This window comes from Chenopodium quinoa, unplaced genomic scaffold (assembly GCF_001683475.1).
Source record: "Chenopodium quinoa cultivar QQ74 unplaced genomic scaffold, ASM168347v1, whole genome shotgun sequence".
Classification (NCBI taxonomy): Eukaryota; Viridiplantae; Streptophyta; class Magnoliopsida; order Caryophyllales; family Amaranthaceae; genus Chenopodium; species Chenopodium quinoa.
This window is the reverse complement of record NW_018743858.1, coordinates 575,862-595,226: the sequence shown is the minus strand read 5'-3', so window position 1 is coordinate 595,226 and position 19,365 is coordinate 575,862. Positions and strand designations below refer to the sequence as shown.

Here is a 19,365-nt window from a genome sequence, read left to right as displayed (position 1 = left end):
AACAATAAACAAGAACATAAAATTAAAAATTAAAAAAAAAAAAGAGGAACATAAAATTTTTTTTAAAAAAACCAACAAAATTTAAAACAAAATAAAAAAAAAATCAGAAACATAAAATTTAAAATTAAAAAAAAGAAAAACAAATTTAAAAAAAAATCAAAAAAAAAATAATTATTTTCGAAAATTAAATTTCAAATTTAAAACCAAAAAAAAATTAAAAAAAAAAATAAAAAGGCGGCGGCGCCTAGGCCAGACGCCGTGACGGTGGCGGCGGCGTCTAGCCCAGACGCCACTACCACGGCGGCGGCGCCTAGGCCAGACGCCGGTGCCGTGGTTCTGGCGCCTGGGCCAGACGCCACCGCCACCGTCACGGCGTCTGGCCTAGGCGCCGCCGCCGTGGTAGTGGCGTCTGGGCTAGACGCCGCCGCCGTGGTGGTGGCGTCTGGCCTAGGCGCCACCACCGCCTCCGACCTTTTTTTTTTAATTTTTAAACACAAAATTAATAAAAAATACCTTCTCGCCGGAAAACCGCTGTCCACCCGCCGCCTGTGCCGCCACTTCCTTGCCGGGCCGCCTCGACATCGCTCGGAAAGTTTTTTAGAGAGAGAAAGTGGAAGTAGAGAATTGAGAGAAGAAATTGTGTTTTTTACTTTGAGGGCAAAAGTGACAATTCACTCTAATTTTGTGGGCTTTATGTGGAGATTCGCGGGCGATGTTTAGCAATTGAGGTAACCAAAGGTAGTTGAAATCGTGAATTCATATAGTCAGCCATATCTTCAAGAATAGGAACACATAAATAGTGATCTACCAAATTTGGATGTTTCTTCACATTGAACTAACTAGAATTTTGGCCCGTGCGATGCACAGGCTATTAATATTAGTAGTTAAATTAGAAGAAAAATATGTTTATGTTATGTCTTTTATTTTACTTTATTAAATGTTTTTTCTTAAAACAAATGAAAATTTTATTTAAAAGGAAGAGGAATGACTGACAATTGAATGCACCCATAATAGTACTTGTAATAAGTTAGGGGATATGAATTAAACATTAAATGTAGTAAATTAGTAATAAAGTTATGTTTTTTAAAAAAAAAAAAATTAAAAGGCAAAATTGGCTTTAACACCCTGAATTATAGTTTGGATGCAACCAACAGCCTGAACTTTGACTAATAGGTAGAACACAACCAACTATTAATACGGGTACAGCGCATGCCATCAATTGCCCAATAATTACCAGAATTGTCTTAGTTTGAGTGCCCAAAATACCTATTTATTGCATGCATTGCACCCAAATCAATATTTGATGGTGTGTCAGTTACTACTCAAAGTTGAAGGTGTTGGGTGCACCAAAGGTATAGTTTATTTGAGGCCAATTTTGCCTTAAAAATGGAGGGAAGGGGGACCCATGTCATTTGTTACCGAACAATAATGTGAGATAATTAATGGGATTCTTATAGCTTCTTACATGAATTGTGAAATAATTATCACACGGATTCACGCATATTTAATTATCAATCTACCAAAAGATGTACGTGTGTGTGAGTGAGAGAGAGAGAGAGAGAGAGAGAGAGAGAGAGAGAGAGAGAGAGAGAGAGAGAGTATGTGTGTATGTCCCCTTAAGCCCCCTCCTCCCACCTTGCCGCCCCCTTCACCCACCCAACCTTCCCTTTCTGCATCCACCTCCGCCTCTTTCAAAGATGTCGTGATTTCTCCTTTCCCAATCTCTTCTCCCCTCTCCCCCCCCCCCCCTTTATGCCCCCTCATTCCTGCTCCGTTTTGTTCCACTTCCTTCCCCTTTTTTCAACCCTGATTATGAGGTTTTTATTTCTCTTCCTAGTGCCACCTTATCCTCCTTAGCCTCTCCAAGGTCCTCCTCTGTGTCATTGGAAAACCTTTTGCTCTTGATCCAGCACTTGATTACTCTTGGAGCCTGCCTAGCTCTGTTTCCATCTCGACCCTTAGGAAGGGCTTCTTTGTTGTTAAAGTGCCTCCTGTTTCTTACAACAAAATTTGTTAAGGAGATCCTGGTTCATTAACTCTTACTACCACTTTGTGCAAGTTTGGTCTCCTGTTGATATCTAACCCTTGGAAGCCTCAATATCCTCCGTTCCCGTTGGGTCTCCTTATCTGAACTCCTAATGGAGCTTTTTGTGCTCAGGTTTCTAAAGCAAATTGGGAATTCGCTTGTTAAGAAAAAAAAATCACCTCCTCCAAACATTTATGTTAAAATAATATATATATATATATATATATATATATATATATATATATATATATATATATATAAGAATAGAAAAATTGTTAAAGATTAAGAGATCATTAGAAATATACAAAATGATATAGTATATAAAATTATTGTTAGATATTAAGAGATCACAAGAAATATACAAACTAAAAGATAAAAAAACTGTGCATCGCACTTGGTTAAATCTAGTTGTTACAGATAACGAGCTAGGACATATTTTTAAGACCAACTTATAAAAATTTTAATTTGTCATAAACCTTCTTATATATATAATTTTTTTGGCAAGAAGAAACCGATTTTTTTTTGTCAAAATAAACCATAGCTCAAAATTCAGTCATTGACATAATTTCCAAGCATTGACCTATCATGTGTCACGCATGTGACTTATTAAACACCCCCTAAAAATCCTTTTTTTCCCCCTTTTCCAATTTCCTTCCAATTAATCATCTATCTCCTCTCTGCTACATCATCATGCTTCCCCAATTGTGTTTGAATTCTTCACCAAACTTCAAAAATGTTGCAAAACTTCATTTGAAGGCTAATTAAGGATGGTAACGGTGATAAATTTCTTTTTTCTGTTTTTCTAATTCTTTGGGTCGTGGTTGACCTAGTTATTATTTTAATTAGGTTTTATTTTCAATTAAGTTTTTCACTAATTGTGGTGACAACTAACAATTGGTTTTCCAAAGCTTAAGCATTCTTCTTGCCACTTAAGCAAAGTCATTATTTCAACCAATGAAAAATGAGATTCACATTTTATTTTAGAATTAAAAAAAAAAAAAAATCAATCGCCTCATTAGTTAAACTAATGAATGAGATTTGAGGTTTTTTTTTCCAAAAAAAAAAAAAAAAAAAATACAACGAATAGTGATATAGGATTTAAATTATATGAATATAAAAATTATCTTCTCACATCAAACTTTTATCGTAATATCCAAGTATCCGATAGATGTGATAACAAATACAAAGACATTATTTTGACCAATGAAATAAAAAAAAATACATTTTATTATAGGGTTAAAAAATCAATCGGCACACAAGAAAAATTAACGAATGAAATTTGAGAGTGTAATTTCAAGTTTTAGATAAAAAAAAAACTACGAATAATGATTTAGAATTTAACTTATTTAAAAAACAAAAAAAATATTTTTAACATTCAATATTTTATTCTAAATCCAATGAGATACTACATTTATAACTTTTTTAATAACATTAATTCAATTTCAACATAACTAACTTCAACGAATAAGGCGCATTATAAATTATATAAACACTAGTTTTATGCTTGGACGATGCCCGGATTGTCCTAAACTTTTTAGCTTGAATATTAAATACGATCATATAACCCCTTTTGATAATGTAAAATATTTAGACATATGATATCATATTGCTTATTTATATAATAGTGTACTTTTTGTAGTTTAATTTGTAAATAGATATAAATGTTATTATTAACTTGATTATTTTTTTATTGCACTTAAATTATTTCTAGTTAATTGAAAGTATTTTTACCAAACTAAAATAATTTTTACTGATTTTCTATTTTTTATTAAAATATATTATAAATGGATCTCATTTTAAAGAACTTTTTAAAACGAATTTTATGATGGAAATAGTAATGAGTTATAAGATATTTATTAAAAGTTATAATTAATTTTGTATCTATGAAATATTAGAAGTATATCGATAATAAAACACAATACAATATTTTTATCTTAATAAAATCTATCTAAAATTCGCTTACTTAGTATCCTATGTGTCACACTAATACCTATTTGTCGCCAACATGGTTTGACAGTTGGCGCTGCGAGACCGACTTTATTTATTAGTGACTAGTTTTATGCCCGAGTGACGCTCAAATGGTTGATAAAGGTTTAGGATAAAAAATTTTGGATTGAATGTTCAATACGATCCTATAATCCCTTTTGACAATGCAGGATATTTAGACATACTAAACTGAAATATATTTATTGAACTGAAATTATTTTTACTGAACCAAAAGTATTTTTACCAAAACAAAAATTTATTTTTCATGATTAAAACTTATTATTACTGATTCTCTATTATTTTTGTAAATAAATTAAATATATTATAAATGGATTTTATTTTAAATAAATTTTTAAAATGAATTTTATGATGGAAATAGTACCGAATTATAAGATATTTATTAAAAATTATGATTAATTTTGTACATATGAAATATTAGAAGTGTATCGATAATAAAACTTTACACAACATTTTCAATGTCTCGTGGCTTAACTGCGAGACCGACTTTATTTATTAGTGATGAGATGTGATATGAATGATATGATATGATATGATAATAAAAATTATCTTTTTCTACAAATCAATTAAAATATTATACGGTTTAATTAAGAAAATTATTTTTCTGCGAGGTTTATATATAGTGGATTTTAACAAAATTTCAATAAAATTAACATGGAATTCTTTTTTAAAAAATAAAACTATAATAAATTTGTAATTATTAAAGATACAAATTAGAATAATAGAATCCTCGTGTTAATCAAAGTGATCAAAGTTTCCAAATTACAACAAATAAAGTTATATACTATAAGTCTACAACATGAAGATCTCTCCGACCCACCACTTGAATCACACATTATTTCCAACCAATTTCTGTTCTCCTCTCTTTCTCTCTCCCACCACCATCTCCTTCATCTTGCTGCCACTCAGGTTAGGTTGTTATGTCAATGCCAGCAGCGGCCATTGGATCAGTATGTTTTCCAATATCAAGGATCAGGCCCTCTTCCTTTCACCCAAGGATGACGGCCATCCGATCCGGTGCCGGTGTCGACACGATTAATCAAGTCTTGACTAAATTGCAAAAGAAGTGTGCTACACCACTCCCTGTTTTGCGCCACGTTGCGGATTCTATGGCTAATGATATGAGAGCTGGACTTGCTGTTGATGGTGGCAGTGATCTTAAGATGATTCTTAGCTATGTTGATGCTCTCCCTACTGGGTATTTTCTAAAATCTTTTTTTTTTTTTTCTTCTTTTCTTTTTATTTACAATTGATCATTTATGTGTGCTTTACTTATGAGAATTAATGTTTGAATTGAGAAGACAATTTAAGTTGGCTTAGATTGTTAGTCTGACTCATGAACTGTGTTTAAAACAGTGTCTAAGTCTATACATCCTGGTGCACTCATTTTAAAACGACAGTTTAATCAACATTAAACGAGCGTACCTCACTATCTAAAGTGAACCTAAGAACAAAAAACATAGATTTTAAAATACACAATTCTTCAATGTGGGACTTCTCATGTGTGTCATTGTCAATCCAAAGCTAGCAATTTTGATTTGTCTGCTAGAGTCTATATTTGTGTGTTGTAGTAAATTTGAATTTTGGGATTAATATTTGTTTTTGGCCTCATGCTTTGGAAATTATGAAAATGTGAAAAGGATTAATTTTTATACAAATATATCAGCATGCTATACATTCAGCTGAAGTTTCATAATAGTTGAATGTGATTTTTGGAGTTGCACAATAATTAGATTGTGATGTTTTGTGACGATTGTGATGGTGAAAGGAATGAGAAAGGATTGTTCTATGCATTAGATCTTGGTGGAACGAATTTCCGGGTGTTGAGAGTTCAATTAGGTGGAATGGATCAACGCGTCATCGCTACTGAGGCCGAGCAAGTCTCTATACCACAGGAATTGATGTCTGGTACCTCGGAGGTTCGTTGAATCTAGTAGTAGTATTTTGTTGATTATTACCCTTGCTCATCCTGAGGATGTTTATTAGAACATGTCTGCAGGAACTCTTTGATTTCATTGCTTCTGGTTTGGCAAAATTTGCTGAGAAAGAGAGTGGAGAATTCCAACTCTCACAAGGAAGAAATAGAGAACTTGGATTCACTTTTTCTTTTCCAGTAAAACAAACATCTATAGACTCGGGTATTCTGATCAAGTGGACAAAAGGGTTTGCAGTTTCAGGAACGGTTTGTGCTTAACTCTTGATTCCTCAAGTTTTTCGAATGTTTCATGTAATTTGAACCTTGAAATTGATATCGTTTTAAAGATCTGTCGCTATCTCAATTAATAGGATTCTGTTTGAAATCTGTTTAGGCAGGAAAAGATGTAGTAGCCTGTTTAAATGAATCTATGAGGAGGCAAGGGCTAGCAATGCAAGTCTCAGCTCTGGTATGTGCTGAATGTTTTTTAAAAACTTCATACTTTAAGGAACGAGTGCTGGTTCTAGCTACTGATGGAACAACTTAGGTCAATGATACAGTTGGAACTTTAGCGGGCGCAAAATACTGGGATAATGATGTCATGGTTGCTGTGATCTTGGGAACGGGAACAAATGCTTGTTATGTGGAGAGGACTGATGAAATTCCTAAATCACCTGGCCAAAAATCTCGATCAGGAACAACAGTATGTTGAAATCTCTTCAATTACAGATTTGTAACCTCTTTTTTATCATTAGGATAATGTACTGAAGTTTTTTCTTTCTGAAATATCTATATTAGATAATTAACACTGAATGGGGAGCATTTTCAACTGGACTTCCCTTGACTGAATTTGATAGGGGAATGGATGCTGAGAGCATCAACCCTGGTGAACAGGTATCTATTTTTTTTTTTTCTTTTTTTTTTTTTTTTTTACGGTAGGTAAAGAGAAGCTGGCCTAACAGGCCGGAACTTTGCACAACCCATCCCAGGTTAGCAGGGGAGGAGGAGGGGTGGAGATCTTCACCCCCAAAGTGCCCCAAGTAAGGATTGAGGTTGTAGGACACAATCCTGCCCACAAGACCATGTACTAACATCAGAACATAGGTCTTTTATTCTATTGTTTCTTGTTAACCTTTGTATGCTGTTGATACAGATATTTGAGAAAACAATATCAGGCATGTACCTTGGTGAGATTGTGAGGAGAGTGGTATTGAAAATGGCTGAAGCAGGTTCTCTGTTTGGCAACAGCATCCCAGAAAAACTGCAAACCCCTTTCTCACTCAGGTAACGTGACTGAATTTTTTTTTTTTGATAGTTTGTGCATTGTGTTAAACCAATATCATCATGCAATCAAGCAGTAGTCATTTGGCACTCATATTAGTTAGTATTCATTTTCAATTATTATGTGATGTATTCTCCATAATCTTGGTAATTGAATTCAAGAATTTGAATTTTCCAGACTTCCAGTACATTCCTTGAAAATTTAGACTCGTAGATGAACCATTTTTATTTCCAGAATTAGAATCCCAACAAGCAATTACATGGTACTGAAATTCTTATCTAATACCACACATTCATGTTTTGTTGAAATGCTGTGTGCCTCATCTTGATTGCACTAGAATCATGGCAGGAAGAACTGCCTAATTACCATCTTAATACACTATAATTTGGCCCCTGCAGAACCCCGCATATATGCGCTATGCAGCAGGACACATCAAATGACTTGGATGCAGTTGGCTCAATTCTCTTCAATGAGGCAGGGGTAAGTCTAGCAAAATCAATATGGTTTTAGAATTTAGCCTTCACAAATTAAGATATCTAGTATTCTGCAATTTTTTTGAGAATATCATAGCTTAATTTTCTTCTTTGAGATTCACCAGATTGAATCAAATGTAAGAGCAAGGCAAATAGTTCTCAAGGTTTGTGACACAATAGCAAAGAGAGGGGGGCGATTAGCTGGTGCAGGAATTGTGGGGATTCTCCAGAAAATGGAGCACGACATGAAAGGTGTCATTTTTGGGAAGCGGACTGTTGTGGCAATGGATGGAGGCTTGTATGAAAACTACCCTCAATATAGAAGTTATCTTCAGGATGCAGTTACCGAGCTTTTAGGACCAGCCTTGTCAGAGAAAATAGTAATTGAACACTCAAAGGATGGTTCTGGAATTGGAGCAGCTCTGTTGGCTGCTGCAAACTCTAAGTATAAGCATGATTTGTGATTCAAAAACTTTGTATCTTGATCACCAAGATTCCTAGATGTTTATCCTCACCCCTTACCTTTCTGTTTCTTTCTCAATACTACCGTAATCACTAGCAGAGATCCAGATTGAGACTGCGGCATTTTTTGCACTAGCTTCTTCATGTAATACTAGTCATTTATAGTGCAAATATTTGTATTTATAAAAGATTTCTGGATTTAGAATGTGGCATTTGATTCTGAAATGCTTAGTTATCTTGAGAAAAAGTGCAAGCTCAAGCACTGGGTGCATTATTCTTTCACTCGTCAATCAAATATCGTATTTGTATATAATATGTCAACTGACAGACATTGCAAATTGTATGCATGTGCACCTGATCAAAGGTATAGAATACCATTCTTAGAGAAGCTAACTTAGCAGTGACTCCTAATTGCATCTGAACTCTGCACTTCTAAATTCTGATCTCTCCATGAATCTAACTCACAACATAGCGCCCACACAAGGATTACAGCCTTGAATCAGAGTAGTGAAATCATCTCCTGATCTTCCATATGTTTACTGTGTGCAACTTTTTCTTGTTCAGAGGAGAGCAAAGGATAGTCTGAGTGAATATTCCTCGCAACCCCTCCACCCCCCCCCCCCCAACACACAAAACCCCACCCCCCTACCCTTACAAAAAAAATTCTAACACTTCACTTTTCAATCTGCCAGAAGATCATCAGGTAATGGTGCGAATGTCAAGCGTTGTGTGTAGGGCAGATAAAAAAATCCTTCGAGAAGGCAAACTAAGTTTACCAATGTGTTCTGCTGTTTCTTTCTAGTATTGCCAGTATAGAAATATATGCAACGTTATCAATGGAAAATATGCAATGCAAAACACAGTGCGTTAATTTAGCACAGAAAAGTCTACTATTGCTTAGAAGAACTTCTATAGAATCATGATCTTTGATGAAAAAATATTTTTACAGTTGAATAATTTCAGCTCATGAAAATCTAAAGTTTTGAACAAATAGCTACTTCACCTTTTACTTTTACACCAATAACCAAAATTGCAAGTACTGAACACTGCTGATTCAGTATAACATACAGATAGGTAACAGAATGAAGCATATGTAGTACTTGTCCTCGAAGAGTTCCTACAATATCTGAAAAGAAGCATCACGGCAGGACTAGCATTCGAACTGCCCTTCTAGTTTTTACCACCTTGAAATCTGCTATCCTGCAGCAGCCAGTATGACTTACATATGATCAACTAACATCCAAAATGAAGCTACCTGTTACTTACTGTGTTTGTGGTATAGGTCCCACATACAATCTGAAAAATTGCAAAAAAAAAACCCAAACAGTGGCTTCCTGCTTTCATGACGGCTCTTATGCATTTTAACAAACCAAGCTACCCACTAGTTTATATTTCCTTAGCTTTGTCTAGCTTTCTAAATGTTATCACCCATAAACAGCTCACAACCCTTATGAACTCTTAACGTACTTTTATCTAATGCCACCCAACATCATCCAGTTGTTCTTCTGTTAGCTATCCTCTCAACTCAAGAGTCGCTCATTGCAAAGTAGTTGCAATGGCAGCACGCCATCAGGATGAAATCGGCCTCCTTTATCTTCACGTATAGAAGGGAGTTGACTGTTTTGAATCTTTACATTGGACATTGGCAAGGATGGACTGAGCCCTAAGTATTGCTGCTTGTGGCTGTTGAGGGATTTGAAGATACTTGGAACCAATAGTTTCTAAAGATGGTCTAGAAGCTGGAAGGTGTGCTTGCATGGGAATCATAGAGTGTGGATCCCGTGTACTATTTTGCCAATTTGCAATATGGGATGAAAGGAGAGGACTAGGCCTGAGCTGTGCTGATAGTTGGGCTGTCCAAATCTGCTGTTGCTGTTTAGGATGCGACAGTTGTGTTGATCTTGCTGTGCACAAAGGAATAGGCCCACAATGATTGCTGTAATATGAAGGTAGTTGTATGTGAACCTGTAATATACACATGGTTTCATCAAGAGTTTCAGTTAGTAAATCAACCTATGGAAGATTACATACTAAACAATACAAGTACAACATAAGACAGACTCAAGTAATCCAAAACACCAAAACCAGTCTCAAACTAATGCCAGCCAACAAATATGGAAAGGAATAGCGCCATATATGAATTGAAAAGTAACAATTCTAAATTTAGAAAAGCAACAATCAATTAGGATACAGATCCATAACAGCCTTTTGGTAAGTAGTAATAAATGGTGGTTATGAGAATGAAAATGTACATAGATTTTTATGAGAAATCAATGTCCATTCCCATGGTAATGATAGTTCACCCAAAATTATCTCTTTTTCTTCACAAATCTTCATTCTCATCCATCACCATTTAGAAGATAGTATTGGGTGGTGACGGACAAATTTAACTCATGAAGATATTGTTTAGCTCATCAAATTACACTAAAATACACTCATATTACCACTATTTATAATTTCCTACCAAACGAGCTGCAGATGACACAATGAGCTGTAAATGACAGGCACATATATGGAACAGAAAGAATGAACAATTTTATTATTTACATTTTACTCCTGAGAAAACCATCGTTGTGGCAGGACTAAATTCATGAGAACATACAAATGATTGTTTTGTCCCTTTTACCTGGAAATAAGTTAATAGTTTATACAGGGATATATATTGGAGGAAAACTCATAGCCAGTGCACTTTGTATTAAGGTTCTGTGTAGTTTCCCCAGGAATTGATCAAGTCATTCTATTAAAATTTTAAGGAAATTTTCACTTTTGATACCACTAAAACACCCCTGTTTCACTTTTGCTACCCCTTAAATTTTTTTTTTTATTTTACTACCACCTAAAAACACCTTTGTTAAAATTTGCTACCACTTAACGGAATCCGTTAAGTTTATTAAAAAAAAAAAAAAAAACCAGCCACCCTTAATTGCCCCCCCTCCCGTCAGCCACCCTCCCCCGTCCCCCCTCCCCCCTGCCGGCGGCCGGCGGCCAAAAGTTGGGCCAACGCCGGCGAGCCACCCCAATCCCTTTCCCCAACCAACGCCGGCGACCCCCACCTACGCAGTCACCCCCCTCGCTTTTCCCCCTCTTGCTGCCCCAACCCCCACCCCAAACCGGAAACCACCACCCTCCCCATTCGCCCCATCGGAATCGGCCCCCCTCCCCATTCCCCCACCGAAATCGACCCCCCCTCCCCTTCCCCTACCCTTTTCGGCCACCCTAACCATAAACCTTTTCGATCTCCGGCGACCCCCTCGAAACCCTAACAATCCCACCCTCGAAACTCTCACCGTCGCCGGAGTTGGAGTTATGGGGTAGTGCATCGATTTTGGAGAGCGGCAGGGGAAGGGGAGATGCGGGACAAGTGGCTAGGGGGTGGAGGGGGAGTGGCTGGGGAAGGGGATTGGTGGCTGGGGAAGGAGGAGAGAGAGGCAGGGGAAGGAGGAGAGAGAGGGGCAGGGGTGAAGTGGGGCCCACAAATGGCAAAACTAACAGCTTCCGTCAACTGGTAGCGAATTTTAAAATATGTGATTTTTAGTGGTAGTAAAATAAAATAAAAAAATTTGAGCGGTAGCAAAAGTGAAACAGGGTTGTTTTAGTGGTAGCAAAAGTGAAAATTTCCAAATTTTAAATTAAAGTAACAGTTACAATGTAAAACGATACATGGAAAATGAAAGAGGTAGAGGCTTACTGAGGAAAGACATGAAATTAGAAGATACCTGAGGTGGCATAGAAGGTGGTGCAGCTGATACTGCTGCTGCATGATCCCCGTAACGAATGGGGGGAAAACTATTTTGAGGCATAGAGCAAGGCATGTAGGTATTATGCTGTGCAACTGAGTGTAGTTGAAGTACATGATCATTAGCATCCATAGTAATACCCAACCTATTTACACTTCCACCATTGTTTACTTCTGTGCCAGCTCCAGTTGACAGAGACAGGAAATTATAGCTCTGCCAACATCAAAAAATGTATCAGATCAATGTAAGATTAACTACAGCAATAACAATGACAAGAACACCATGTACCTCCTCCTTTGAGTTACAATTTCCAGAGAGTGAACGCCCCTGATCTTCAACCTGACACTTTTTGGGGAGTACAGAGACATCATTTGCAGTTTCACAATTCTTGTCAGCAGCAGAGCCAAACATGAGGCCAGCAGTAACAGTTGTACTTAGATCATCCCGGTTGCCAGAAGCATGTCCAGTAGAATGACATTGTGATGGTCTCAGCTGGCTGGTATCTAAAGGATGAGTATCTCTTCTTTCTGAGGATTGCAGTACCTGGATCAGGTGGCTAATGTATACATGTGCAACACATCTTCTCCACATCTTTCTTCCACCATTTATCGAGTAGGGTACCTGGATTCAACGGGTAAATAATCAGAAATCTAGAAAATGGCATTGAAGTTTAGTTGTCAAATAGTTGATAATTTGATATATAAATTTTGGAAAAAAGGTCCTCTCCAAATCACCTCTCCAGCTGATGGAGTATCTTTGCAGAAAACAATTTTGTATGATGAAGCTTTATCAGGCCAAGATGGAAATATTGTAGCAGCGGACCTGCAATTTATAAAGAGAAATTTCATTAAACCATTGAAAAGGTCAAATTGTAAATTATTATCATGTCCAAAATCTGAAAGAGAAAGAAGATTACTGTGAAAGAAGTCCATCAACTCCACGTCCATGTGAAGGTCTTAAAGTCAAGGCTGGATAGAGAATTAAAATATTACAGAGCGATACAGAAATTAAGATAAAAAAATATAGAGATGAAAAGGGTAATGGTGGTACCATTAGTTCCACAATTTGATGAGGTAGCATTCTCTCTATCTTGACTAGCAGCTAAGTCTACCGCCTGGAATGCACAATGATCAATTTCATTACATAACAAAATAGAAAGAAAAAACCAGCCAATCACAATCAATAGGTCAACAAATGAAACTTACTCCTATGTTAATGTGGGATTCCCTCTTAGGAAATTTAAATTTCTCTCCATCGGTCTCATTTAACCTGCATACAGAATAAAAAGGTCTTAAAACCGAAACACTTGAATGAAAACACACAAGTATGAATATCTGCGCAAGAACAAACTTCAAGGAGCTTTACAGTCCAATACTCACCTGCTCTCTAGGTTTTGTTCAGTTGAACCATAAAAGGGGGTAGAATGTGTTAATCGTCTGTCATCACAAGCCCTAAGCAGCGGAGGGATATGAAAATGTGCTGGTGGGACAGAAACCTTCAAATTCGGATTCATCTGTTTTCCTTCAGACAATTTAGACCAAGCAAGAGGAGCAGATTCATCCACAGTTCTCTTTTTCAAAGAGTCCCTTGGTGGGCCATTTGTGGTTGATGCAGGATTAGCTGTTTTGGGTTCCTCTGTCAGGACCATTGGATCTAATAAAATGAAAGGTTTTTTTACATCAAATTACAAATAATAACCATGCATAAAACATCCAGAAAATGCAAGATTAGTTACTAGAGGTAAAAAAAAAACCTTCAGATGAAGGCATAGCATCATTGTTTTGTATCTTCGACAAGCCTGTCATTTTTCCATCAAGACACTCCTCGTCTTTATCATTGGCATGCATGCCATCGTGAGGAATCAATCCGGCTAAAGCAAACAATGTCTCCGCCACCTCTTCCTCATCTTTGGAGATTTCAACCGAAACAGTCCCTCCAGATGAATGATCTGACCAACCATTCTGCTACATAGCAATTAGCAATTGTGCAACATTTAATTATGTCATTTCAACCACTCTGCTTCAGTATATAATTAAGTGTTCATTTACATGATTAGAACTTAACAAGATTAAGGAACAAACCATGCATAGCTTAGGTTTCTTCAGACTATTGTTCGGTCTATTCGCATTTGGCATGGCCACTGAAGCTGATTCACAGCTACGTTTTCGAATTGCTGCCAACCAAAACAAAATTTGATACACATGAGACAAACCAACTAACCATCTTTAAACATAAATTTATAAATAAAATACGAAGTAATACAATAATCTGTCACGTAGTACTCATATCTTCAGAATATATATTAAAACCCCAGTTTTCTCTGGAAGAATATTATATTATACATTGCTTCTTTTTACTTAATTAGAAAAAGGGTATACACTGAACATAAAAAATGCAGCTTCCAGCATGTTAAAAAGTGGAAGAACATACAGAATCTGTTTATCAGAAAAAATTAAAAAGAAAGAAAAAGGATTCATTAAAGCTTTAAAGTACAATTTCAGAATTTTCAGAAATCTTTTTATATTGACCCACCACTTCCCATCTACTGTAGTACACACACAACATTATCTTCCCACAATAAAACCCAAAATTCTTAACTATTGTATAATCATGAAATCCGTGATTTAATCACCAAAAAAAACCCAGAAAATTCCTTTTATTGATTACACAAAAAAAAAAAAAAAAAAAAAAAAAGACAAAATACCTGAACGAAGCTTCCTTGGAACAGAGGTATTGGAATCACTGAAAATCTGGAAAAAAAAACCCAATTTCCTATTTCATAAATGATATTAACTCATATAAATCATCAAAATCTACCAAACCCAAAAAAATCAAAACACCACTAATCGTCTTATTTATGACATTATATTAAACAAATCTACAAAACTCAGAAAATTTAATCAACAATTATCGCTTAAAGAAGAAATTGAATCATATCAATCATCAAAAATCTACAAAATCCACAAAATAATATTAAAATTACCTTTCTGGGAAGCTTGAATTTGATAGAACTGACAGTGGTGGAGTGAAGAAGCTGTTCATCTCCACCATCAAAACCCATTTCTCTCTCAACAACACTCAGTCGTTTCACTTTCTCTCTCCTCAATTTCTCCTTCTCCACGTTACCTTCATAACACCCAGAAAAATTAACCCCAAAAAAAAATATTATCCAAAAAAAATGGAGAAACAGAGGCACCAAAAAACAGAGATATAAGAAGATAAAATGAAGAATTTATCCACAATAAAAATCCAAAAAAAACAGCAAAATTGTCTATTTCTGCACAAAAATAAAGGAATTGTTTGGTAAAATGAAAATGACAGATAAATTTTTTAATAATATTAATTTGTGGGGTACCAGATACAACAGGCAGATGATGATGATGATGATGAGGCTTCTTCTTGTTGGGGCCAGATTGCCGACTCATTACACGCCTCTCGTCTTCTTCTCCATTTTTCTCCATTTCTTCTTTCTCTCTCTACTTCTTTCTCTCTCTTAAAAATAACTGAAAATGGGTACTGAAGAAAAGGCGAAAATGGTGGAATTTAATATAATTTTTTTGTACTTGTTTTTTTTTCCAGTAAGAATCAAATCCAATCAATTAATCCAAAAAAAATCGAAATCTCCAAAAATGTTTTAGCTTGCTGGTGAAATGTATCTATCAATGAATGAATACTACATTTCTCTCCATATTTCGTAATTTTTATTTTCTCTCTTTTAAACCCAACTATTTTTTTCTCTCTCCTACAATAGAAATTCAATCAAATAAACCCAGAAATTGTGGGGTAAGAAGAAGAAGCTGAAATAGAAAAAGAGAAAGAAAGTGTTTGTGAAGAGAGAGAAAGTTGAAGCGTTTTTTATTCTCTTGAAAAATGCTGACAGAGGACGTGAAAAGACGTCATTTATAACTAAAATTAGGAAAATCGAAAAGGGAGGATACTTGAAATATGGGTTCGGTAAGGGCGAGGGATAGCTTAAATGGTTAGAGTTATCCTGATTTTAGGATCGATTCTCATCTTCCATCTTTGTCACTCTCTAAACACCAAAAAAAAGTATGGATCGAATAATCGGGTTAGATGATTAAGACCTGTTTTTTTGAGTCTCTGGGCAAAGCAGAGCAGATTATTATTATTATTATTATTATTATTAATTATTTATTATTATTATTATTATCGCATTATTATTATTATTATCGCATTATTATTATTATTATTATCTCAAAAAACCGACAATGTCATATAACCTACAAAAAAATTAGTGGGAAGCCGATATACAATTTAGGCTCCCACTCCTCTAATTATAGCAAATTCTATCCTAGTGAAGATATGAGCAGCAGCACGTGCCCCAATGTCTTGAGTCGTAGAGTACTTTTGGATCCGCTTCAACAATGCAACCGCCTCCTTCTCTAATTCCCCAAGTGAAGAGAAAGAGAAAGGAAGGAAGCCATATCTAATTGCCCGACAACTGGATTCATACTTGACCCGCTTCCGATGAGTCGCATCAGCCACAAATCGTCCAAGAACAAAGTCAAAGAGTCCATTCTATGTCAAAAGAGAAGACCTTATCAAGTCAACACATACATCCCGTCCTCAGTCCCAAGAATAAAGTAACACATCTGCAGGTCTGAGGGCCCCGTCGTTCCCTCCAGACAACCCAATGTCTATCTCCTTTCTAGCTGAAATCCCAAATCTATAGCAAATATCAACAAGGGTATCCCGAACAATATTATGCCGGTGTTTAATGCCCACAATACCAGCACACGACACCGCGTGATCACTAAAAATATCCCCAGTGAAAACCCTTGAATAAGCAGAATACGGCGTCGAGGCAGAGAATAATGGAACACCCAGCCGGTAACATAACACACATCGGTAAGTCTTTGCATTCATCATTTGACCCAAACCTGAATAGGAACCGCCCGAAGCCAAGCGGAGGTGTGATCTCCCTACTACGATTCCACGATAAAGAAAATATAGATTATGCAGAAGCGGTACTCTTTGTGAATTATATATCTGCCAATTTCTTCATGAGTTTAGGCGCAACGACCTCACTAGGATTACTCAAAATGTCAGACTCAACCGTTCCATTAAACAGACTCAACGCATCCTCAAAGGCTCGACCAAGGCCAACAACGCCAGTATGCCGAAGAAGCTTTGTTTGCAACTCAACAAACTGTAACTGAGAGGCAAGAAAAGCATAATGACGAACATCACCTGCTGAATAAACACCTAGCCCTCCAAACGCAAATGGTAAGGTGGCAAGCCGCCACTGCCAATCGCTAAACCTAGGCCCTGAAGCAGTAACAATACGCTCCAAGGAAGATCGAAGAGCCCCATCGAATGTGCGCTGAGCCGCCTCAAAAGTACTAGGAGGACAAGTACGCAATGCAAAGTAGAGTTTAGAAACTCCGGTACATGCCTTAAGAAACAATAGCTCGCACTGAGGATCATCTAGTATAACAACTCTATCTATAAGCGCAATGGTCTTGGTCACCCTCTGCATCACAAGCTCACCACTAAAACCAGAATCGGAACTAGCGGGACCACCAAGCAACTTAACACCACGTAAAGGTCGAGCAATATTATTATTATTATTATTATTATTATTATTATTATTATTATTATTATTATTATTATTATTATTATTATTATTGCATTATTATTATTATTTAATTTGATATTTTAAAGATTTTTTTTCTCTTTTAATAACATAAAGAAAATGTTGTAAATAATATAAAATATTAATTATTATTATTATTATTAAATATTAGTTATTATTATTATTTTTATTAAATATTAATTATTATTATTATTAATTATTATTTTTAAGTAGAGCAGGATAGGGCAGAGCAGATTTCAGCATAGCTAAGCAGGACAATGCAGAGCAACTCAAAAGAACCGAGCCTAAGTGGGTCTACAAACACGGATTTTTCTGGTAAAAGATGACGACGGTACAATGGTACATACTAGAAGAGCTGAGGAGGAGGGGTGGGAAATGCGTGTCTCGTGTAACTGAAACTTTGTAGCCACATCAACAGCGATAGTTATTATTACTCTATTTATTTCTACTTGTATTGTTGATTTGTTGTAATAGTTCAACTCCTTTGTCCATTTTCGTTACAACCCCCTTCGAGTTGAGTCTAGTTCATTTGACGATTGAGGGGGTGATATTAAAATGATGCGACTCCTAGAGGTATTCGAGCTCACCATTACAATTTTGAGGTCATGTTGTTTTAATTACATTACTAGATTATAACTTTAATCAATTTCAAGGAATTATGTTTTACCATTATGTTTCTATGCTGACATTTTTAAATAATGATGGATTTTACAAGAGTGATGAGATTATTCATTGAAGGTAAGTATAATTGTGATGTTACTTATCAATGGATTTTATTGCCATTCACCCTCAACTTCTTGCCATGTGTCATAAATCATAATTACATATAGGGCTGTTCACCGTTCCAAAACTAGATTGAACCTGACCGAAATCGAAATGGACCGGGACCTGAATCTCTATTTTTCGAGCTGAAACAACAGGGGCCGGTCCGGTTTTGGACCTGATTAGACATGCTTTTTAAAAATAAAAAAAAAATCATTTTGAATTTTTTTTTAAAAAAAATACGTATTAACCATATTCAACTGGTTTATACTGATGTTTAATATTAATTTCAGATTCAGCCTAGAAATTAAAAAAAAAAACATCAGGAAGCAGTTAGCAGGCAGCAGGAACCACCGCACCAAAACATCCACAAGAACCGTGAGCCCAGATGTGGTGATTGTTGGGTCGCCGGAATCACGCAATCTCGTGGCTGCGATCGCTGCCAAGCGTTTTGGTGGTCGCGGTCGCTGGAGCCGCGCAATCTGGTGGTTGTGATGTGGCTGCGGTGCGTACCAAAACGGTTGATAGTCGCAATTTTTCGTGGTGGTCAGTGGTCACCGGTGACTTGGTGAGGAATTGAGGGAGATCGAGGAAGAGAAGGTCAGAAGACCATCAGAAAGAGAGGCGAAGATTGAGAATGAGAAATAGGGATTTAGGGTTGAAAATTAAGTTAGTACTTATATTTTACAGAAAAAAAATATCTTCACCGATTTCCAGGTCCGGACCCAAAAACCCCGATGTTAGACCGAAACTGGGATCCCTAAATTTCAAGGACCGGGACTAACCTGAATCTAGTTCTGGTCCGGTCCAAACAGGTCCGATGCATGTCGGGTTTTAAGTCCAAATCTATTTGTGTACACCCCTTATTACATGTATTGTTCATTTATTATCTTTTGTTGGAGTCTTATAATCTTCATATGCAATCACTATATAATGGTAAGTAAAGAGTCGAACCATGATCACAATGGTGATTGCATTTAAAAGGTACTAGCATGCATATGTGTTAACGCACGGGATATATCATATACTTATAAAGGAAAACGATGTTAGAAGTTATCAAAAGATAATTAAAACTAATCTTTTATTC

The 19,365-nt window shown here is 36.1% G+C and overlaps 2 protein-coding genes across 4 annotated transcripts; one reads left to right on the top strand and one right to left on the bottom strand.

The window, feature by feature from the left end:
* The first annotated feature begins 4,744 nt into the window (after positions 1–4,744).
* Positions 4,745–8,468, top strand: LOC110686362 (hexokinase-2, chloroplastic-like). Of its 2 annotated transcripts, none has more exons than XM_021862961.1 (9): positions 4,745–5,228; positions 5,799–5,949; positions 6,030–6,212; positions 6,340–6,414; positions 6,493–6,648; positions 6,744–6,839; positions 7,099–7,229; positions 7,626–7,707; positions 7,826–8,468. In XM_021862961.1, exons 1-9 carry the CDS (start codon positions 4,951–4,953, stop codon positions 8,162–8,164), a joined length of 1,491 nt encoding a protein of 496 aa, XP_021718653.1. In that variant the 5' UTR covers positions 4,745–4,950; the 3' UTR covers positions 8,165–8,468. The 2 variants fall into 2 exon arrangements, with proteins under 2 accessions (XP_021718653.1, XP_021718654.1); XM_021862962.1 differs by having other exon boundaries at positions 5,069–5,228; positions 5,828–5,949; positions 7,826–8,467.
* Positions 8,469–9,037: 569 nt separating this feature from the next.
* On the bottom strand, positions 9,038–15,630 carry LOC110686361. Of its 2 annotated transcripts, none has more exons than XM_021862959.1 (13): positions 15,255–15,630; positions 14,883–15,025; positions 14,604–14,649; positions 13,981–14,072; positions 13,653–13,863; positions 13,279–13,552; positions 13,105–13,168; positions 12,950–13,013; positions 12,816–12,867; positions 12,634–12,721; positions 12,188–12,520; positions 11,879–12,112; positions 9,038–10,127 (listed from the first exon to the last, which is right to left on the bottom strand). In XM_021862959.1, exons 1-13 carry the CDS (start codon positions 15,358–15,360, stop codon positions 9,759–9,761), a joined length of 2,076 nt encoding a protein of 691 aa, XP_021718651.1. In that variant the 5' UTR covers positions 15,361–15,630; the 3' UTR covers positions 9,038–9,758. The 2 variants fall into 2 exon arrangements, with proteins under 2 accessions (XP_021718651.1, XP_021718652.1); XM_021862960.1 differs by having other exon boundaries at positions 13,653–13,860.
* Positions 15,631–19,365: the final 3,735 nt, after the last annotated feature.